General features: G+C 45.6%; 1 protein-coding gene across 1 annotated transcript; it reads right to left on the bottom strand.

Moving 5' to 3' along the window:
• Positions 1-6315: 6315 nt before the first annotated feature.
• Positions 6316-20822, bottom strand: sv2 (synaptic vesicle glycoprotein 2). Its single transcript, XM_056281632.1, has 13 exons — positions 20719-20822; positions 19884-19982; positions 19192-19353; positions 16872-17034; positions 14347-14468; positions 13462-13616; positions 13261-13341; positions 12445-12543; positions 11849-11937; positions 10150-10277; positions 9245-9340; positions 8085-8244; positions 6316-6757 (listed from the first exon to the last, which is right to left on the bottom strand). Exons 1-13 carry the CDS (start codon positions 20798-20800, stop codon positions 6574-6576), a joined length of 1620 nt encoding a protein of 539 aa, XP_056137607.1. The 5' UTR covers positions 20801-20822; the 3' UTR covers positions 6316-6573.
• Positions 20823-23611: the final 2789 nt, after the last annotated feature.

Below are 23611 nucleotides of genomic sequence, written 5' to 3'. Positions count from 1 at the left end.
CCGGTCCGTCTCAATCAGAGCTCCGAGTTTCCCAGCGGACATTTCAAAGTTCCGGCCTTAGAGCGTTCCGGGTGCGCGAGCTTAATTGTGATCTTAAATGTTTTTGTTTTCTGTCCCTTTTTATTATTATTTGTTTTTTATTCGCCCCCCAGGTTTGTTTGCACTGTAGTCATTCATGCTGTAAAAATGTGGCATGTGTACAATTTGTTGTCAATAAAGGAAATAAAGAGCTAGCACGGCTAGCGAGCTACCCACTTAAAGACAGGTTTGAGTCCTACAGAACAGCTGAGGAGGGGCCGTGACGCTTTATTACCGCTCATTTCTGCGCTGTTTCCCGGTTCGATCCGAGCCTTTGCGCCAGCAACTGTTTTCCGAAGAGTAGCTCACAACTGCGGGGCTTTATTTCCGTACATTTGTCCGATTTCCGCTTAAAATGTCGTTCTTGTGAACGCAGGCGGACATGATGACGTCAGCGTGAACAGCGGAGGTCTCGCTGTCCTCCAACATGGCTACTTCAAAAAACACAAAAGCTTTAAAAACTATCAACATTTGCAAATCTCTGAATATGTTTACAAAAATATGATCTCGCCTTTTTTTCTGTTATTTTTCTGTTATTTTTTTATAATTTGCTTTTCTCTTTTGTGTCTTTATTGTTTTTTTTTATCTTCAATCTATTGTTTTTGTGGTGTCTCGTGTGTCTCTTTTGCTCTGTTTGAATGTATTTTAAGTATCAATAAAGTAAGAAAAAAAACTGTCCTCCAACATGGCGGAGCTGTTCCTTCCCGATGAAAAAGTCACGTGATTGAGAATAACTCATATTCATATTCAATCAAACTCAACGGTGTATCCTGTCTAGTTTTTATTTATTTATTTAAATTTGATCATTTTTTGCCATGGAAATGGTGTTTTTTCCGTTTAGATGTATTAAAAAAGGTCTTCAATGTCATTAAATGTGTACTTTAAAAGTGTGCTGACCAAACGTGTGGTGCAGGAGAACAGAACATGTGGCTTGTCCCTCACAGGAAATAATCTTCTTAACACAGATGAGTTCACAACTGCTCCGTTTTTAACTGCCTAATTCTTTACAGACATCAAGGATGAAGCTCAAATGATATTATCAGCCCCTGAAACCAGAGCCAGACAGTGGTTACAAGAAAAAAGTGATTGTCAAGTCGTCAGTTTTATTCGTACACCCCAATACCACGAGTTACAAATTTGCCTCAGGGGGCTTCACAGCAACACAGCAGTTTGTCTGAAGCTGTTACAACAGGACGATGCTACTGACAGAATGTTGTACTACAGGTTATACCCAGGGGCAGCTACACCTAGTCTGTATGGGTCACCTACGATACATAAACAGGATGTGCCACCACGGCCTATTGTTTGTATGATCAACGCAGTGACCTATAACCTCTCTAAGTTTCTGGCATCTATTCTGAACCCACTGGTAGGCAGTAATGAACATCACATTCACAACACTGGATGTTGTGGATAAGGTGAGGGCCGTCATTATGGAGGAGGATGAAACATTGGTTTCCTCCTCCATTCCTGTTGATGAAGTAGTGAAGGTAGAAATTACTGTTAAGTGATATTAAATATAACCCGAGTGTATTTGTATTACTCTGTAACCAATGTATGCAACCAGAACAGAGGGTGAGGAAAGACACATTCATGTAGATGAAATATATTGCATGCCTCGCACTGAATGTGGGGGGTTGCCCTCCCCTGGGGCCTTGGGAGAGAAACCGTGTCTGGTGCAAGGAGGGCCCCCGATAAGAGTTGCAGGTCCAGACAGGATGAGCACTCCCTAAAGCTCAACCATGAAAGGGAGCATTGACCAAACATAGTGGACAGGAAAATCAAGGCCATGTGTGATGAATGAACAAGGGAGGTTTAGCATATAAAGAAGCTCACACACAAAGAAAGTCAGACACACACGACGGATTGGCAGTGTGTCTCCAGATCTGTACTCAATAAAATTATTTTAATCTCCTAAGACGTGGTGGCTGTTTTCTTCACATCAACGGACCCGGGGACGAGGAACACAAAGGTGATTCCCAACATTACAAAACGACCCCTACTCATAAGTGGCTCTCCTAAGAAAATTAGTGAGTACCACTGGACCACCTACAGGCCAGTGGCCACTCTTTCAGGGATGAGGATGTGCACCTCCTTGATAGGGAGGAACGCTGGTTTGAATGGGGAGTCAAAGAGGCCATCTATGTGAAGAGGGAACAACCATCCCTGAACCGGGGGGGGGGGGGCTAAGAGTACATCTGTCACCATCTTTCAATGCTGTGATTGCAAACATTCCCCAATCCTCTGTGAACAGTACACATGACCACTGTAACTCTAGTTAATGGTCACACCCACATTTGCACATGAAACTGGTGGTCGGTTTCGGTCGTTATGCCACTGTATTGTTTATAAGGGTGGGGGTACCTGCAGTCACTGTATTGTTTATAAGGGTGGGGGTACCTGCAGTCACTGTATTGTTTATAAGGGTGGGGGTACCTGTAGTCACTGTATTGTTTATAAGGGTGGGGACACCTGCAGTCAGTGTATTGTTTATAAGGGTGGGGACACCTGCAGTCAGTGTATTGTTTATAAGGGTGGGGGTACCTGCAGTCACTGTATTGTTTATAAGGGTGGGGTACCTGCAGTCACTGTATTGTTTATAAGGGTGGGGGTACCTGCAGCCACTGTATTGTTTATAAGGGTGGGGTACCTGCAGTCACTGTATTGTTTATAAGGGTGGGGGTACCTGTAGTCACTGTATTGTTTATAAGGGTGGGGTACCTGCAGTCACTGTATTGTTTATAAGGGTGGGGTACCTGTAGTCACTGTATTGTTTATAAGGGTGGGGACACCTGCAGTCAGTGTATTGTTTATAAGGGTGGGGTACCTGCAGTCACTGTATTGTTTATAAGGGTGGGGACACCTGCAGTCAGTGTATTGTTTATAAGGGTGGGGACACCTGTAGTCACTGTATTGTTTATAAGGGTGGGGACACCTGTAGTCACTGTATTGTTTATAAGGGTGGGGACACCTGCAGTCAGTGTATTGTTTATAAGGGTGGGGACACCTGCAGTCACTGTATTGTTTATAAGGGTGGGGTACCTGCAGTCACTGTATTGTTTATAAGGGTGGGGGTACCTGTAGTCACTGTATTGTTTATAAGGGTGGGGTACCTGCAGTCAGTGTATTGTTTATAAGGGTGGGGTACCTGCAGTCAGTGTATTGTTTATAAGGGTGGGGGTACCTGCAGTCACTGTATTGTTTATAAGGGTGGGGTACCTGCAGTCACTGTATTGTTTATAAGGGTGGGGGTACCTGTAGTCACTGTATTGTTTATAAGGGTGGGGTACCTGCAGTCACTGTATTGTTTATAAGGGTGGGGTACCTGTAGTCACTGTATTGTTTATAAGGGTGGGGACACCTGCAGTCAGTGTATTGTTTATAAGGGTGGGGTACCTGCAGTCACTGTATTGTTTATAAGGGTGGGGTACCTGCAGTCACTGTATTGTTTATAAGGGTGGGGGTACCTGCAGTCACTGTATTGTTTATAAGGGTGGGGGTACCTGCAGTCAGGTGAGTCTGAAGAGGTCACTTAGCTGAGTGATGAAACGTATCCGTCAGTAAACTGGTTCAACCTTGGGTGATAAAACGTGCAGCACACCAGGTTACTGCCAACATACCAGAAAGGACAGATAGCTGAGTGCAGATAGCTGCACCACTTACGTGCGATGTGGTCTCTGTTGAGCAGCACCGTGTCTACATCGAGTGGCCAGGTGCAGGTGTACAAGGACCTGTTCTGCATGTTTCAGCTGATAGTCTTCGTGCCCCTTCACTCGCAGGATTTTACGAGAGCTTCACTGCGGAGAAATCCTGCAGATTCTGCTGCTTGGCTTTCAGGACCGACGTGCAAGACCACGAGGTACGTAGCGGCATTTTCCAGCTCGGCGATAGAGACACTCACAACAGACAGATTCAGCTTTCTGCATGGACTCCGCATCACGAGGACGTTAAACCGGTTCGGGATGGACCAGTTTCCTTCTTTATCGGCCGACGGTCTGGGACTGACCCGCGTCACCCTGCTTACATCGGATACAAGACACACAGCTTGATTTTTCTCTTTTAATCAAGATGATTTTTACATTCATTTAAATAAATACAAATCAACAACCTAAAAGCTGTGCAACCTTTAGCGGAGTACCTTATATATATATTATACGTTTCATGTTCTACGTGGTTAATGTAAATAATCAAAATATACAATACAAAAATCACCTTTAAAAAAGGCCACTGAAAAAACGAGTGACATTTTTTGTGCTTAAATTTGAGCACTCTGATTGACACGCAGCGTTAAACCCGTGACAGAAAACAGACACTGTGGTGAGCAGCGCCATCCACTGGCCAGACTGCAGTACTGCTCACCTCGGTGCACTGATTAAACGGGATAAAGAATATATTTAAAAAAGATTCCCAGCATATTCTGAACAAGTTAAGATATTCGTGGCGGTAATCTCCAAAATAAATGTAAAAATACGCTGCGAGAGAAAAGCAACGAGCACTTCAGCATCTGTCATAACAGCATATTTGTAAAAAATAAAATCATTCAACACAAAAACCAATTTAAACTTAATCATTGGTCACAAAACCTCTAAACGTCTGAAAACAAGACACCATTCCAGAAATCCCCAACACCGTCTCGCCCTGCAACATTTTTAAGACAGCTTAAAGGAAGAGTTCACATTTTAATAACGCCAATTATCATTTATGCTGGATTTGCATATGTAAGAAAATTCTTAGCCACGCTTGAACGTGTCTTTAAGTCTACTTGCATGGTAAACAAAGTTGTGACACAAACGGCTTGTAATTGTTGAGAGAAATTAGCTGCCTTTAACGGCTGTACGGATGCAACAACACGATTACTGATGCACAAACTCTTCTGAGGGTCAACGAGTGATGAAAACCACCTCTCTCCTCACAGCCAGAAGGTTGGGATGGTTTAACAGTCATGCCGTTAGCTCCCAGTCTGAAGACGAGCGCCCGCTGCCCTCAGACGACTGGTTGTGTTGGTGCAACATTAGACTGAGTGGGCCGATCCCGGACCCCAGTCCCACTGAACACAGGTCAGGAAAACAAAACGATGGATTTTTATGGAATGGCATAGTCTGATTATACAATAGAGCATCTCACAAAATGTCAGCTTCGTAATCTTGTATGCAAAAACCCTTTAAATAAGATTATTTAACCCTCCTATTGTCTCCGTGGACGATGATGTTTGCGGATGACACTGTGATCTGCAGTGAGAGTAGGGAGCAGGTGGAGGAGAGCCTGGAGAGGTGGAGGTATGTACTGGAGAGAAGGGGAATGAAAATCAGTTGGAGCAAGACGGAATACATATGTGTGAATGAGAGGGGGGACATTGGAATGGTGAGGATGCAAGGAGTAGAGGTGACGAAGGCGTTTGAGTTTAAATACATGGGGTCGACTGTCCAAAGTAACGGGGAGTGCAGAAGAGCGGTGAAGAAGAGAGTGCAGGCAGGGTGGAGTGGGTGGAGAAGAGTGTCAGGAGTGATGTGTGACAGAAGGGTACCAGCAAGAGTTAAAGGGAAGGTTTACAAGATGGTAGTGAGACCAGCTATGTTATATGGTTTGGAGACAGTGGCACTGATGAAAAGACAGGAGGAGGAGCTGGAGGTGGCAGAGATGAAGATGATAAGATTTTCATTGGGAGTGATGAAGGAGGACAGGATTAGGAAGGAGTATATTAGAGGGACCGCTCAGGTTGGACGGTTTGGAGACAAAGCAAGAGAGACAAGATTGAGATGGTGTGGACATGTGTGGAGGAGAGATGCTGGGTATATTGGGAGAAGGATGCTGAATATGGAGCTGCCAGGGAAGAGGAGAAGAGGAAGGCCAAAGAGGAGGTTTATGGATGTGGTGAGGGAGGACATGCAGGTGGCTGGTGTGACAGAGGAAGATGCAGAGGACAGGAAGAGATGGAAACGGATGATCCGCTGTGGCGCCCCCTAACAGGAGCAGCTGGAAGTAGTAGTAGTATATACTATATATATATATAAAATGGCTGAATAATAAGTTACTTAGCAGATAAAATATGTCACTGGATGATAATTAGCATTTTTTTCCAGTGCTTGTTAATGAATTCAAACACAGGTCAAATTTGAGCCGTGAACCCTGAGGGTGTAAACTCTTTTTGAACACAACAGGAGGGTGAAATACCAAGCGTGGTGTGGCAGGCGTATTTATCGTGCACCTAGGACAGCACACAACCTGTTACCACATCCTTTTACTCACTTTCCTGATGAACTTCACGGCGTTTTGATAATGGTCATGAAAATAAGTGGGGATTCTTGGCGAGTGGAAAGCCCACACAGTCCATTAGTAAGTCTGTCTCTCTTTAGTTTGGCATTTTGTAGAGATAATCCAGTGAACCCGGCTCAGCGCCAGGAGACGCAACAGCCCAACGCTTTAAAGGCACAACTATCCTGCACTGGAGTCCAGTGGGAAGCCATGATGGCGAGCAGACGTGGTGCGTGTGAAGGGTCAGGTGAGCTCTGTCTGCCGGGTCTGAGGGAGGAGGCGAGCCGCTAGGCCTCCGATCAGCAGCAGAGCCGACACCAGCAGGATGGGAACGGCACACTCAGTGTCCACCAACCTGCCAAAAACGACATTTCCCATGATGGCTGCCACTCGGCCCACTCCTGTGAAGAAGCCGAGAGCAGAGGACCTGAAAGAAGCCAACGACAAATGAGCTCAGGTCAGTGGGTAAGTTATTAACTGGCACCGAGCACAAAGGTCATTCTACATGAACATTATCCTCAACATCTCTCCTCATAGTCTGACCCACAACTTTATGAAGACAACTCAGTAGTTGCTATCGTCTGCAGACACAGCCGCAAATAATGAGCCGTTTCAATTTGGAGGACGGGTTCATTTTTTCTTCAAACCTGAACTTCATTAAAACGGTTCGAGCATCATTTACATTCTCACAGATAAAAACATGGCTGATGACTTCAGTACGACAAACTTAAAGAGTCAATTTACTCAAAACACATAAGAGATGTCGAGTGTGAGGGCAGTTCATACGTGATGTTTGCTTACTTTTAATCTTTGACCATGTATGACCTACACCATGTGTAACTTTATTCTACATTGCTTAGATCAGTGGTTCTCAACCTTTTAGGGGTGCTGGACCCCCTGCGTATCTTTGATCTACCCTGAGGACCCGCCACCTGATCTTGGGGGAGGGGGGTTGCAATTTGATAGAAACAGTAGAAACTGCATTTTAAATTGCATTATAGCATTTATTCACTCTTTGGGGCAAAAATAAGAGTTTTCAGTTGTAACTTAGGTATAGCTAACAAAACAGAATATGTATTCAGTAACTTTCAGATATATGTAACAAAACAGAATATGTATTCAGTAACTTTTAACAATGCAAACGGGAGCGAGATCTCTTATTAAAATACAATAAATGACACTTGTGAAACAGATGTAATTAGAGAAAAAAGTCCTGTTACCCTTTATAGTTTAGGTAGATAAAGGTCTCAGTCACATTTGAGTAAAATAATCCTATTTCTATAAATGTCATAGGATCTTTTTTTTTAAAGATATTTTATTTTCACGGACCCCTTGCAATTACACCACGGACCACTAGGGGTCCGCGGACCCCCGCTTGAGAAACACTGGCTTAGATAGATGCTTAAAGCCCATGTGTACAAAGGCAGTGTTATAAAATGAGGTAGTGTTATGAAGTGAACAAAGGTAGTGTTATGAAGTATCTACTACCTCTTCCCGCTGCTTCAGGACAGCTTTATTTTTATCTTAAAACAACCTGTTTGTGTTTTAATTTGTGTATACTTGAAACTGCTGCAGTTGCTCTTTATCTGACCGGGTATTATCCGTCCACCCATCCATTATCCAAGCCGCGTATCCCAGCTGGGGCCGCCGGATGCTGGGGCTATCCCAGCGGTCAGCAGTGGGTCTTGTGAATTAGAGGATAAGTGTAACTACAGTGGCGATGTGTGCGGTGGTGTTTTGTTGTGTTGCAGTACCTCAGATGGGTCGGGTAAAGCTCTGTTCCCACCACGTCCAGAGCATTCCAGGCGATCACAGAGATGCTGCCGAAAACACAGAAGAGCAGCAGGCTCTGGGCTTTGGACTGAACCATGTAGATGAAGAAGACGCTAATGCCGGACACCACCAGACTGCAGCCTGGACACACAACATGTCAAGCACTTCCCAGATGCCACTACACTTCCAAGGCTTCTCCTTATTTTCAGTGTACGGTCTTAGTTATGAATATTCACCAGAGGGATTTGGCAGCAATTCAGAATGAACAACTGACATATTTGGAAGAATAAAATGACTGACTGGTTTATGGGGAAACCAGGTCAGCCCACAGTCTCACTCAGCCCATTATGACCTCATGACCTCCCCAGTATCGATCGCTGGCTTTGGAATCTTTGCTTTTGAATATTACATACATAGAGGGCGCCGGGGCGCAACCCCCTTCAAATATCAAGAGATGAAAATCTACTTAAATATGCTAAATATAATTTAGTTGTATAACACAAATAATGATGAAATAAAAGTGTTTTCAGTCTGTGAGCGCCTGTCTGCAGCATTAAATATTAGTTCCAGATGGTGTTTGGGTGGTTCCTGTCTGAATACATATACTTCCTGGGTGAGGGGCGCCAGCCAAACCATACCTTATGGAAGCCCTCAAACTTGTGGTGAGCAGGTGACCTGAGGCTGCTGTCTGATTGGTTTCTTCAGATTTTCCAGGGGGCGCAGTTCTGTGCGCCCCAGACACTCCTATTTTTATTGGCAGTGAACTGGTATTGTTTTAATGTTTTTTGATCTAATGTGATTGGACAATTCTCATGGCTGTCAATCATGTTCACACCCACCACCACGCCTCGTCTCACCTGTCAATCATCCACTGCCTATGAGCCCTGATAAAATCTATAGGCTACATTGTCCTTCTTAATAACTCTGTGACTGTGTGGACATTAAAGCAGCTGTCACGTGTGCTGTGCCAAGGTAAATTGCGCCCCCCCGAAACATTTTTAGCACCAACCGCCACTGGTTCATACATATTGCTAATGTTTCAGGGACGACATTTAACACCAGGATTCATCACTTGTTGCTCGCCTGTCTGCTCTCCACGGCTTCACAGTGCCAATAAGATTTTTCCACACAGCATACTTACAAAGCAGTGTTCTTCCTCCAATGCTGTCCATGAGGAGGATGGTGAAGATGTTGCCTGGCAGGTTGGAGGCCGCGACGACAAAACCCTCCATGTAAACTGTCAGATAAAGAAGCTGGAGGTTAGATAAGTTCACAGTCCACAGGGTAAGAAAATCAGCGTCTCCATCACTCTTAGTCATATGAAACTTCATTAAAAAAGACGCTGGATACAGACGACTGATCACCCTGACCAACCATGACGACATTCTACTCTGCTCTTTACAATCTTTATCTCTAAAGTTCATTCATTCATCATCAGCCGCTTCTCCGGAGTCGGGTCGCGGTGGCAGCAAGCTAAGTAGGGCCCTCCAGACATCCCTCTCCCCAGCAATGCCCTCCAGCTCCTCCTGGGGGATCCCAAGGTATTTCCAGGCCAGATTGGACATGCAGTCCCTCCAGTGAGTTCTGGGTCTGCCCCGGGGTCTCCTCCCAGTTGGCCGTGCCCAGTAAACCTCCAAAGGAAGGTCCCCAGGAGGCATCCTGATCAGATGCCTGAACCACCTCAACTGGCTCCTTTTGACACGAAGGAGCAGCGGCTCTACTCCGAGCTCCTCACCCTATCTCTAAGGCTGAGCCCAAATCACCCTACGGAGGAAACGCAATTCAGCCGCTTGTATCCACGATCTCACCCTTTCGGTCACTACCCAAAGCTCATGACCACAGGTGAGGGTTGGAATGAAGAATGACCGGCAAATTGAGAGCTTTGCCTTCCGGCTCAGCTCCCTCTTCACCACAGCGGTCCAGTACAACTGGAGAGCACTTTAAAAATACTTGAAGTGAAGGAGTTCAAGTGCTCTCTAAAATGTTGTACTACCAACGTGATGACTACTACCACTTCTTTTACTCCATACTCTCTCCATGCCATACCTGCTGTCTTCACTGGGTTGCAGCTGTTGTTGTGGACGGGGAGGGAGAGGGAGACGTTGGAACAGGGAGCGCCTCCATCCTCTACTCTGTTAAACAGCTCTGGAAACCACATCCACAGACCATAGTACCTACACACACACACACACACACACACACACACAAAAACATGGAACTTAAAAAGAGATTAGGAGCAGAAACCATCTTCCTGTTGGGAAATGATGGTGAATTCAGGCAAACGAGCAGACAAACCCTGCATGATGTGTGCAGGGCTGGTGCTCTCCGGGAGCAGGGTTGGTGACCACTGCTCTACAATGTGACTAGTGAATATCAGTAGGTGTTAGCGAGCGGTACTGATTAGAATAACGTAAATGAGTCAGACTTGTCCATTTAACAAAACAGGAGCTGGGTCGACTGAATGGTTCTGATGTGGTTTGTCTCAGTAAACTATACAGCCATCACAGTACGCTGACTTGTCTACCGTCACATGACTGAACACTAGAGGTCAGGGCTCAAGCTGAAATAACATATAAAGGTAAAATCTGTAATGGTGTGAATCAGTGGCCTCTAAGAAGTAATTTCAGTTGGTTACTGAAGGCCCTGACTGAAAGCCCAGCATGCTACTGCAGACACATGCACACACAGACAGGCTAACAAATCTACCTAATAAAAGAGTCTTGATGCTCAGTGACCCAGGTAAGGTACCACAGAAGGTTGAATCAGCCCATCTGGACACAACGCTTATTGATGACCTCTTTGACTCCCCGTTCAAACCAGCGTTCCTCCCTATCAAGGATGTGCACATCCTCATGGCCACTGGCGTGTAGGTGGCTGTAGACCGCGGAGTCCCGGCCTGACGTATTAGAACGCAGAAGAGCTAACGCGTCAGGCCAGGACTCCGCGGTCTACACCCACCTTCAGGCCAGCAGTCGCCGCCCGATCTGACCCAACCATAGATGTGAGTCGCTCATACGCACGGTTGACTCAGAGTGGGCAGCGACGGAAAGCAGGGCTGGTCGAGCGAGCTAGACAGTGAATGGAGAGAGGGAGTGACAGTAGCGAGAACAAACGTTTTTCAAAGGTTTTGAATCACCGCAAGCACAAGAGGTTCTTCATCACACAGTCATCCATCCACTATCTGAACCGCTTATCCTACGTAGGGTCGCGGGAAGCTGGAGCCTATCCCAGCAGTCATTGGGCGGCAGGTGGGGAGACACCCTGGACAGGCCGCCAGACCATCACAGGGCCAATACACCTGGGACAATTTAGTACGGCTGATTCACCTGACCTGCATGTCTTTAGACTGTGGGAGGAAACAGCGAGAACATGCAAACTCCACACAGAGGATGACCTGGGACGACCCCCAAGGTTGGACTACCCCGGGGCTCGAACCCAGGACCTTCTTGCTGTGGGGCGACCGTGCTAACCACTGCACCACCGTGCCACCATACGGTCACAACTGTGCACAACACATTTTAGGCTGATGGCTCCAGTAGTTTGGAAGTTTAGCCACAGACACAGACACACAGACACAGACACACACACATACGTGCGCGTGACCAAATGCATGACCCCCTCCAGGCTACCCCCCGCCAGGGGGGTATAACAAACACGGAAGCAACGTGAAGTAACCAGGTTTGACCAGAGGGTGCCGTTTCCCACCATTACAGTCTACCTTTAACGGACAGGAAGCTTTTCTGACCCAAAGGAAATGCAGTAGAAGACGACGAGAAGAGCGACGCTCCGCGTTCTGAGCGGGCTGGTGAACATCTGTCGGACTGGCGCCAGACCCTGTGGAACAAAACAGAGAAGAATAGATTTAAATTTTCACCATACTTACAACCGTTCTTTTCTCTAAGATGAATTTTGATTTAATTTTCAGTTTAATTTTTGCAATAATAATGGGATTTACGAATAGAAAAAAACAAAACTGCCTTACTAAAACGACTGTTTTAAAGAGGTACAAGGATGAGGAGGAGGTTTGGCTCCTCGTGACAGTGACAACCATGGTGGAGAATTCTTTTGTTGAATTCTTCTGGTTTTATTTGTATAATTTGTTGTTTTTTTTATTTATGCATGATAATTTTTTCTTTTATTTTGCATGTTCAAAATAAAGACATTTGCTTTGATTTAATAAAACTTACTAGTCCACAAAAAATAAAGCCAACACTTCACTACCTCAAACAACACTAATGAGAAGCAGGTTGGGAGTGTTTTTTTCCCCTCCAGTTCCAGAGTCACCACAGTCATCGGCAAACCTCAACCCCAAAAAATAAACACATGTTTGAATGTCCTTACCGCTTTACAAAGGCTGCTGGTACGCTGCCAACAGGACGTCCAACTCTGGTTCACCCAAGACTCTCTTCCTGGCATGGAACCAGTACACAAGCTGAATACCTGTGAAGATTTGCATGAAACCACTTTAAAACCATTAGATGTAATGACTTTTTTTTTTCATTCATTTATTCATCTCATCTTCAGTCGCTTCTCCGGGGTCGGGTTGCGGTGGCAGCAAGCTAAGTAGGGCACGCCAGACGTCCCTCTCCCCAGCAACACCCTCCAGCTCCTCCTGGGGGATCCCAAGGCATTCCCAGGCCAGATTGGACATGTAGTCCCTCCAGCGAGTTCTGGGTCTACCCCAGGGCCTCCTCCCAGTTAGACGTGCCCGGAAAACCTCCAAAGGAAGGTGCCCAGGAGGCATCCTAATCAGATGTCTGAACCACCTCAACTGGCTCCTTTTGACGCGAAGGAGCAGCGGCTCTACTCTGAGCTCCTTCCGGATGTCCGAGCTCCTCACCCTATCTCTAAGGCTGAGCCCAGACACCCTACGGAGGAAACTCATTTCAGCCACTTGTATCCACGATCTCACCCTTTCGGTCACTAGTAATGATTTTTTGTGTTCTGAAATCCAGGAATGATGACACCTTTGTGACTCATCAGTGAGACGTGCAAGACATCCCTGTCCGGTAGAATTCATAAAACCATGTCTGGGAAACACCCATTTACGTGACACGACTTCTACAGGACAGAGGGAGAGGCAGAGAGACGGGGTGAGAGAGAGAGAGGAGAGGGTTGTGTTGTGATGTAAGTTGTCAGAATGCAGCAGGTTCTTACAGGAAAGCGTCTGTTCTTGTCTCGCTGGTTCAGCTCAAACATCAGACGGAAAACATGAAGGGCCTCCGCCTCCCGGCCAGCCTGGCAAAGACGTGTCAGGGTTAGAGACACTCCAGCAAATCAGTCAAATAACTAAAAGAAAAGAACAGGACCTGGTCCGCCTCTCGCTCAAGCCCTCATCTGGGCCACAGTATACTGTACCTCCATGAGGAACTTGGGGCTCTCCGGGAGGAGCAGCCTGAACAGGAGTGCCGAGGTGAGGCTTGGAATGGAGCACAGAGCCACAAATACCCTCCAGCTTTGCAAGGTCAGGCCTCCCAGTGCCCAGGTCCTGGGAATCACCAACCAGGCCAGGCCTGCACACAAAAAACACACAATTCGTCAAAGGGTTTGCTACACATTTTCCTGCTTTTACAGACCCAAATGTTTTCTGCTATTCGGGAACGTTTCAGGACCCAAGATTCAGTCTCCGTCTTCTGACAGAAGTACACTCACACGGTGTGTATGAAACGTCTCATGCCATGGTCACATCTTTATGCACTGTCTGTTTGATGGAGACCGGAAGTCATTCATTCTAGCAGTTAACGCCACTTGTGACCATTGGGTCTGCTGGCCGATGGATGGTGGACATGTCGGATTTTTTCCAAACCTTGTGCAGCCTCTGTACAGTGCTCTCTAGTATTTTCTTTGTTTTTAGACTTGGACTGCTTTTCTGTGTCACTGCGTCATACACATGTCTCATACGAGGAGAATGAGATCATGTTTCACACGGACCGCCGTGCCACATAAAAACAAATAACACGCAATATTAAAAACAAAGTGCATTAAAAACGAAAATTACTTCACAGACCTAAACATCACAAGCACACCTGACACGGACAGCGTGTGTGGAAGGTCTAAGTGTTCAGGCTGTTGAGGAACCTCACAGCCCGAGGAATGAAACTGTTGCATAGGCTGGTGGAGGCACAAATTGAGAACATGGCGTGAGGGGCGGTCTAGTCGGTATTCCACGGCTATGGTTTCTGTGGTGAAAGTGACACTCTCCTCGTTCTCCACCAGTCCTGCTCCCTGCTGAGTGAAGCTCACCTGCTGCCAAGATGTTTCCTCCCATCCAGAAGGTGGCCAGAGCGCTGATCATCGCACCTCTCCTCAGACGGGGGAGGAACTCTGAGAAGTAGGAGAATATGACAGGAATGGAGCCGCCAACCCTACCAAAGGTAAAAGAGAATAATAATAATTCATATAGCGCTTTTCATCATACTCAAAGACGCTTCACATAAATTAGAATAAACTTAAAAGCGACACACCAAAAACCTGCAACACAACATAAATCACACACGAGAACAGGTCTGAAGAGGTGAGTCCTGATTCATGATTTGAATGTGGGCAGATCGCAGCAGTGTCTGGTGTGCTTGGGGAGGGAGTTCCAAGAGGACGGGGCAGCAGGTCAAGTGCTCGGTCCTTAGTCTGCTTCAGATTAGGGGTGGATAAGAGGGCGGGGGGGGGGCACAAAAAGGCAATGGAGAAGAGGTGAGTCTTGAGAAGGGATTGGAAGAGTGGGAGGGATTCTGAGTCTCTAATGATTTGGGGGAGTGAGCTCCAGAGCCTGGGAGCTGCCCTGGAGAAGGCTCGGTCACCAAAGCCGCAGAGGTTGGACCTGGGGGTGGAGAGAAGGGAGGCTGAGGTGGATCTGAGGGACCGAGAGGGTTGGTAGGGGGATAGGAGGTCAGTGAGGTATGGGGGAGCCGGTTGGTGAAGGCTTTGTAAGTGAGAACCAGGATTTTGTAATCTGGATTAGGGAAAACGCATTTCTTTCCTTCTGATACAAACCAAGGAAACTACTGTTGTCTTATCGGCATGTATGAACAGACTTTAACTGCAGCCTTTCAACATGTGTTATCTAAGCCAGCATTTCCCAACCCAGTCCTCAAGGAACCCCTATCCTGCAGACTTTCATTGTAACCCTGCATAGGTAGCCCTGCTTGTACTTACTCAACCAATCGTCTCACAGCACTAAATTATGCAAGGTGTGCAACATCTGACATAATTCATTGCTGATTGGTTGAATAACTATAAACAGGTACCTATTCAGGGTTGCAAAGAAAATCTGCAGGATAGGGGTTCCTTGAGGAATGGGTTGGGAAACACTGATCTAAGCAAACCAAACCGTAGTTCACTTGGAAGCGGCCAAGGCCCCCGTTTTCAAGCAGACCAGAGTTTGTTTATTTGGTCTGCACCAGAGTTGGAATGAGCGTTCACACCACCCCAAATGAACCGTACTACTGGGGGAAATGCTCCCGGGTTCCATTAAAACGAACCAAACACGTGTTACCTCCGGCTTGGTCGGGTGTCCCTACAGACACAATTGGCCGTGTCTGTGGGTGGGAAGCCGGATGTGGGTATGTGTCCTGGCCGCTGCACTAGCGCCTCCTCTGGCCTGTCAGGGTGATCCTCCCATGCGCTACGTCCCCCTGGTGAAACTCCTCACTGTCAGGTGAAAAGAAGCGGCTGGCGACTCCACATGTATGGGAGGAGGCATGTGGTAGTCTGCAGCCCTCCCCGGATCAGCAGAGGGGGTGGAGCAGAGACCGGGACAGCTCGGAAGAGTGGGGTAATTGACTGGGTACAATTGGGGAGAAAAAAAAAAGGGGGGGTAAAAAAAAGATAAAACCTCTTCAGTCTCAACTGACTTCAGGTATCCCCACCCTCATAAACAATACATACCTTATAAACAATACCGCAGTCAGCTGAGACTGAAGAGGTCACTTAGATGAGTGATGAAACGTTTCTCTCTCAATCAACGCTGTGTCCAGATGGACTGGTTTGACTTTCTGTGCCCTCCTTACCTTGATTACCGAGCACGCATAAAGACACTTTTCCCTTGTAACATGAGAAACAATATGATGGCCAAGATGACTGATTTGTTTTGTTGCTTTATTCTTTATATTTACCAACACTTTTTGTTAGAGCCCTGCCTTGTGGCAGACACACAGTACTACAGTGTAACAAACAAACAGCAAGAGACAATCTTACCGAAGCAGCAGCTTTACTTAACACTGTACTGGCCTCACCGGGGACCGTCAGAGCCCTGTCAAACGCCACAACAATAGGGCAGCAACCGATCGTTGCAATGATCAGTTGCTGTCACGAATGATCTATTGTTGTGGCGTCTGGCAGGGCTCTGATGGTCCCCGGTGAGGCCAGTACAGTGTTAAGTAAAGCTGCTGCTTCGGTAAGATTGCTTGCAGGCTGTTGAGCAGACGTCAGTGTAGCGAACGAACCAACACCAGTACACCACTCAATAGCACGTATTATGATTTGTGCTCTTTTCTCAAGCACCTTCTGGTTCAACTAAAATGCCTTCTGGTTCAACTGAAATCCTCTCATACACTTTATGTGACTGTTTCAGTTATGTATGTAAAAGCATTTCACTTGTGTGTATGTGTGTGTGTGGTTTTCAGTATAGTATATGAAGGAGGTAATTCTGAATAATGTCCCTCATGGCCCCTCATGGAAGTAGGCACTTCAACCAGACAAAAGGATGTTTCAGGGAATTGAACCTTCAACTCTTTGATGATGGTTAAAGATAAAACCAGGGGAAGTCAGCTCACCCTACTCCGCTGATGAAACGAAGCAACAGGAAGAGCCAAAACCACGGAGCCACGCTGGCCAGACCTCCAAACACACCGTTCACAGTCAGAGACATCACCAGGACTTGTCGGCGCCCCCTCTGGTCAGCCAGGTAACCCCACAGGTAGCCACCCACCATCATGCCTATCAGAACCAGTTGGAACACGACAGGAATTTACAACATTATCAGACTTGTTGAGAAGAAGTGTCAGGGGCCAGCGGCCCGGCAACAACCTGTCTGATGGGTTCAGAACTCAATAATCAATGTCCTCTTTTAAATAGCTTGTTAAAACCTATTTTATCAATGTACTACTTTGTGATGGATTCTATCCTACTTCTTCACACCACGTTTCCCTTGTGCCCTGTAACCTCATATCACCTGTTATTTTATTGTTAAAACACTTTGTCAACTTCAAAGTTCAGCACAAGTGAAGATCTTTTTCTGCATAAGTGAGTGAGCAGCTTTTCAGCTGAATCTGTCTCTTAATTTCTATACCTGTGATACGTCATATGATGATATAATCTACTGTTTCAGATGATATATTACACACAGCACACATGGAAAACACGAAGAGAAAGTTTAGCCTCAGCATGATTTAAAAAAAAACTAGTATAACACATTCATTACATAATGAGTATCAGAGAGAGAGACAGGAAGAGCTAGACCGAGAGACAGACAGACTGCGGCTGGTGAGCCTGACACACCAGCAGGTGAGACTATCAGAGCACAGGTCGAAGAGGGACAGAGACACGGAGAGGTAATCAATGACCACTTCTCAGCCAAAGACACTTAGTCAATGCTTCACAATGCTGATGAACCTTGTAAGAAGATAAGCGGTGAGTTAGAGACTGTTTATCTGTACAGCTTGTGGCACAGTGACTTCTGTCCAAAATGAAATCACACACATATCTAATTCGACATGCTTACACTATAACTACACCGACTCAATGCACACCTCCTGTGCTTGACATGTGCACAATGTGCACTGCCTTCACACAGGTGACTGTTTAATGTGCAGTGTCTGTCGTGTGTCCTGCACATTCCTTTTGTACTGAGTATCAGCTTCAGTCTTCTGTCTACCATGCCTCAACATGTCCTGTGTTAGGATGTGCACAAATCATTACGCAACAAGAGGAAAATAAAATGCTGCTGTGCACATTTAGCCCTACAGGGGTTCAGGTGTAGCACAAAAAACTCAGAAGGAAGAACAAAAGTGTTATCTGCACAACGAAAAATCTTGAGGAAGGTCTATGACTGAAACGTTGCATTGATTAAGTATTTGAGAGCTTTATTTCTCAGTGTGCGGATCAGGGATGGGACCATGTAGGATTTTATCACGAATCGTATTAAAAACTCTCACAAAAAGTTGATCGTGGTGAATTTCCATTCTTGGGATAATCATAAATGGGGATAATCACGAATACCCTCATATGAGTGACTTGAAAAAACTGCCTAGCTCTCTCTCTCTGCACTGCAAGCTGGGAGTTTGTTTAGGCCCGCGCATGGGTGACTCACATCTACCACTGACAGATCAGGTGTTTGATGCGGAGTTTGGACTGTACTCTGTTTCTAACTTAAGAGGGTTTTTTCCCTCCTTTTTCCCTGTCTTTTCTGCAGGATCAGGTGAGACTGGGCATGACACCCCTTAGAAATGTGTTTCAGTTACCACCAGCTCTCTGAAGACACTAATAATTTTCAGTCTAACTGTGTGTGGCTATTAGCACAGGTGTTTGTGAACTGGACATTTTTTTTGCAATGAGGCATTTCAAGCATTCATTAAATTACATTCGTCAGCGAGCGAACCGCTGCGCTGATTCACGGCCAATAGGGACACTCCCACTTCTGTGTTTACAAGTGACGTCGTCGATCGGCCGACTAATTGTGTAGCTTCAGCAGTGACATTGTCGGTTGCTGGAACTGCCGTTGGTCACCTGATCGAGTGGCCCAATGTGTTAAACTGATCACTCAGTCAGTCAGTCACTCTAACTATGATCAGTCAGTCAGGGACATTCGCGTTTGTAGGGCTGGCCCCGCTGGCCGGTCCAGCCAAAAAGATGGGTGTCCTATCTGTGATGCAATAAAAATATGTTCTTTAACAAAATGTAAGGTAAAGTCAGTCACAATTATTCTGGCCAGGATAATCATGACATGAAATTTTGACATCGTTGCACCCCTAGTGCGGATATCCTCTTTCATTCCTCCTGTATGTCATTATGTCCCTACACCAAGACAGCCAAAACAAATCCCTTCACACCACTGGTACCAGGCCATATACAGTAGACTCTGTAATGCTTATTTACCGAGAAAGATGCTGGCAGTGAGGAGGCCCATGTCTGAGGAGCTGAGCAGGAGGTCACAGCGTGCCGTGGGAAGGAGGAACGACACACACAGAATTTCCACGGCATCGCTGGCGTTGGCCCAACCACATGCCACTAACAGGAGCCTGTGGAACAAGCCAAACCCTGAGGGCAGCAGGAGAAAACAAGGGGGGGGGGAGTAAACATGAAGAGAAATGTTTATGATTAAAGAATTGATCTCTTCATAGGCCAACTACAGCAGTGCCAATGGCCAGCTAGCTTTAGCCAAAGAATGATGATGCTAGTTATCAGTTTGGCTTGTTCTCTCTTGACTCACTGAGAAATAAATGAACCAAAACATAGCATTTGTCTGCTCTTTGATTCTTCAACACCTCAACTTCAACTTTATCCAACTATATATTTATTTGTCACGTACTGAAGGTACCCAGTCAACATGAGCTCTCAACACACTTGAAATAGCATCATTACCACATGTGTATCATAATAGTATTTAACACATATTTACCCTATTCAGAGTATGTATGTATAAAATGTGCCACATACAATCCACCCTGTTTATAAATAACCCAGAGTCATGAATCCATTATAGACTCTGGACATGTTCGTAAGAATGCCACTGCCATTGTTTAAGTTGTTCTTGGGTTAGGTTGAGTTTGCGTTCAACTTTAACCTACCTGCTTCCTCAACTGCTTCCTCATATGTTAATCTTCTTTGTGTACTTCCATTGTCTTCATGTGACAGGTTTGCTCTGCTCCTATCAAAGATGATTTCACCTGTAAAAAAAAATACAATCATCAATACACAGACAAACACAACTAAAACATTAGACTAAGTAAGATAAGAGATCAAAATAAATCTGCAATACCTGCAATGCCAATTTGTAATTCTAATACCAATTCATGAAACCAATTTGCAGAGTGCAGTATCTGCAGCCTACAAATCTGTTTTTAGCAGTTTCACCAAACCACGAACTTCAGTAACACAACAGCAGTTTAGATGTCAAACTCATTCAGAGCCAGCAGCCCCTGCAGCATGTTGACAAAGGCCTGTTGAATAAGATCCAACTCAAAACTATTCATTAAGAGTGGCGTTTAGAGGGAGTATCGCATGCAGACCAGACACGTGCGCTTTCAAGGCTTCCAAAACAGCTCATCAGCACTACTAAACAACACGGCCGTTTGCGTTTGCTGCAGTTTGACCCACACGCAGGCAAGGCGGCAGGGGTTTTCAGTGGTGGGGGATCCAGCAGGCTCATCAGTTTAATGAAGAACGGATCATGTCCACTTCCCTCGTTTCCTCTACAGGTCAGTGCAATGAGCTTATGTGGACACTTTCCCAACACGTTTCATTCGATCTGCTCAAAGATCCCCGTTTACTGCTCAGGCCGTGATCCCTGGGCTGAGTGTGGGGCTAAAGGCGTTTGAGGGATGGACGAGGTCCCTGGAAAAACAATGGACCCCTGCTCCTCTGTTCGCCTGAGAGTCAGGGAGCCGCGTCAGTAGGGGATACCTTCATGCGAGTCCCGGTCCAGTCCGCCGGGGAGGAGAGGCTCTACAGCCTCCGCGTCCGCGGACTCCGCGCGTCGAGACATGGCGTGGCTATTCAACTCCACATCCTTGGGCCACAGAGCAAGCAGATATCGACTTAAATACAAATTCAACCACCAATCAGCTTGAACCGAGGACTTGCAAAACGACTAAAGACGGCGCGCTGTAAAAACAACACGAAACGCGTTATCAAAACAGGAAGTGCCTTGTGTCGTCTTCCGGTTTTTTTATTTTTATAGCAGTTGGCAAACAAATTTCTCGCGCATGAGCGCCACCAACTGAGCAGGAGTATGAAGCGGGGAACAACTATAACAAACTCAATTCTCGAAAGACATAAACAAACAAGAAGCTATGTTCAAATCCTGCGTATCCATGGTCATCTTATTCTGGCGTTTAACTTATTCTACTTCTTGGTGATTATTGGCGGTTGGCAAACAACGAATTAGCGCATTACCGCCACCAGCTGGTATGGAGTGTGGCTCAGACTATTATTTAGGCTTACGCTACCCCCCCCAAAAAAACCTCAAATCTTCTTAATTAAATTACTTTCTCTAAGATACTGAAATAAGATTTTTATAACACTCAGTTGGATTCTTCTGTAGAATATCTACTAAATCAAATTGTACGTTTATTTTCCTGAGATTCTGAGTCAGACGCCTTCTTTCTGCCTCATATTTCTGACAATATGTCATAACATGCTCTGTTTACTTTTTGCCCACAGCAGTCACATCTGCATGTACTGTGTTTGCCTATTTTGAAAAGTGTACTGTTTAGTCCAGTGTGTCCAAATCTGAGTCTTGAAATTGTCTCACCTCACCTGTTCCTTCATGCACACCTCATTTCTCCCACTTTCCTCTGTAAAACTACCGGCCCCCCCATTGTTTTTGCCCCCCTACCTTCAATCTGTGCTTAATAATGCTCTTTATTTCTGTCTTGCTTAAAGTAACTACCAAACCAATGTGATTATGTTTTGTAGCCTTCTTTGCAACCGTATCTGCTACTTCCTTTCCCTCAATGCCAATGTGAGCCGGTACCCATAAAAATGATACTGTAAGACCCATCACTTGAGTTCTATATAATGTTTGTTGTACCTCGATTAAAATGTCTGGTCTGCTGTCTGAATGATTGTTGGAGTTTAACTGCATTACCGCCACCTACTGGTGAGGAGTGTCAGTACTGTGGAAGCTGATTGTCCAGAAAGGAAGGCAAAGGCGCTGCTGTACTTTTCCACTCTGCAGCGTTTCAACACCATCGAGCTTACAGCTCTCCCACGCTGGCTAATCACCCAGGTTTAGTTTAGGCTAATATGGACCTGTTCTGTCCTCAGTACATGCTCCCGTCGTCTTTCTACTCGGTTGACTTGTTCCATCTCCACCTCCCATATAAACGTGTCCAGGTGAACTGGTTCAACTTTCGGGGACCTCCCTTATCAAATTCAAACGGCTTTATTGGCATGACGTAACAATGTACTAAATATTGCCAAAAGCAAGCGTCCAAACACTGAAAAAGCCAAACGTCAACTGGAAAACCCCACTGAAAACAAACATACACCAGAGAAACACAGTACAGCAATGAAACACAGTACAGCAAAGAAACACAGTACAGCAATGAAACACAGTACAGCAAAGAAACACAGTACAGCAGAGAAACACAGTACAAAACAAAAGAACGTACCGTCATCGAATATAGCAGCAACAACGTGTGTCAGGCGACTGTCCCTCACTTTATGGCAAGCAGCAATATAGACTGCTGCTAACTTACACTCAATGTTCCTCACTTTATGGCAAGCAGCAATATAGACTGCTGCTGACTTACATTCAATGTTCCTCACTTTATGGCAGGCAGCAATATAGACTGCTGCTAACTTACATTCAATGTTCCTCACTTTATGGCAAGCAGCAATATAGACTGCTGCTAACTTACATTCAATGTCCCTCACTTTATGGCAGGCAGCAATATAGACTGTTGCTAACTTACATTCAATGTTCCTCACTTTATGGCAGGCAGCAATATAGACTGTTGCTAACTTAGATTCAATGTTCCTCACTTTATGGCAAGCAGCAATATAGACTGCTGCTAACTTACATTCAATGTTCCTCACTTTATGGCAAGCAGCAATATAGACTGCTGCTAACTTACGTACATTCAATGTTCCTCACTTTATGGCAGGCAGCAATATAGACTGCTGCTAACTTACATTCAATGTTCCTCACTTTATGGCAGGCAGCAATATAGACTGCTGCTAACTTACATTCAATTGTCCCTCACTTTATGGCAAGCAGCAATATAGACTGCTGCTAACTTACATTCAATGTTCCTCACTTTATGGCAAGCAGCAATATAGACTGCTGCTAACTTACGTACACTCAATGTTCCTCACTTTATGGCAGGCAGCAATATAGACTGCTGCTAACTTACATTCAATTGTCCCTCACTTTATGGCAAGCAGCAATATAGACTGTTCCTCACTTTCTGGCAGGCAGCAATATGGACTGCTGCTAACTTACAGTTCTTTGAGTCTTCCCCTAGTAGGACTGGTAGTTTTTCTTCACCTGCTAGGTTAAGAAACCTTTTTGTTATTAGTTGGAATTGTTCAAAATGTGCTTCTCTAAGATGTTTGCATTTTTCACATTTGGTGAGGAAGTGTAGCTCTGTTTCAGGCTTAGTACTTCTCATTTCACCCCAGTTGACTTAAGGAGCAGTTCCCTAAACTGCACCAGTAACCAAGTTACTGAGAGTTGTGAAACCAGTTGCCATTGTTCCTGCAAAACAAAAACACTTCCTTAACTAACAAACAGCCCGTGGTGCTGCCCAGCGGGGCTGCAGGCTGCTGCAGGCAGGGCGGTGCAGGGTGG

The sequence above is a fragment of the Lampris incognitus genome, chromosome 6 (genome assembly GCF_029633865.1).
Source record: "Lampris incognitus isolate fLamInc1 chromosome 6, fLamInc1.hap2, whole genome shotgun sequence".
Taxonomy (NCBI): Eukaryota; Metazoa; Chordata; class Actinopteri; order Lampriformes; family Lampridae; genus Lampris; species Lampris incognitus.
Note: the sequence above shows the minus strand (reverse complement) of the source record. Positions and strands in the feature narration are given on the sequence as shown.

What these genes read in the sequence shown, in the direction of transcription:
- sv2 (XM_056281632.1), bottom strand. Translation starts at nt 20,800, where the DNA reads ATGTCTCGACGCGCGGAGTCCGCGGACGCGGAGGCTGTAGAGCCTCTC. An exon ending in CACTGCCAGCATCTTTCTCG is followed by an intron (nt 17,035 to 19,191) that starts GTAAATAAGCAT and finishes TGGTTCTGATAG; the next exon opens with GCATGATGGTGGGTGGCTAC. An exon ending in CTTTACCCGACCCATCTGAG is followed by an intron (nt 6,758 to 8,084) that starts GTACTGCAACAC and finishes GGCTTCTTTCAG; the next exon opens with GTCCTCTGCTCTCGGCTTCT.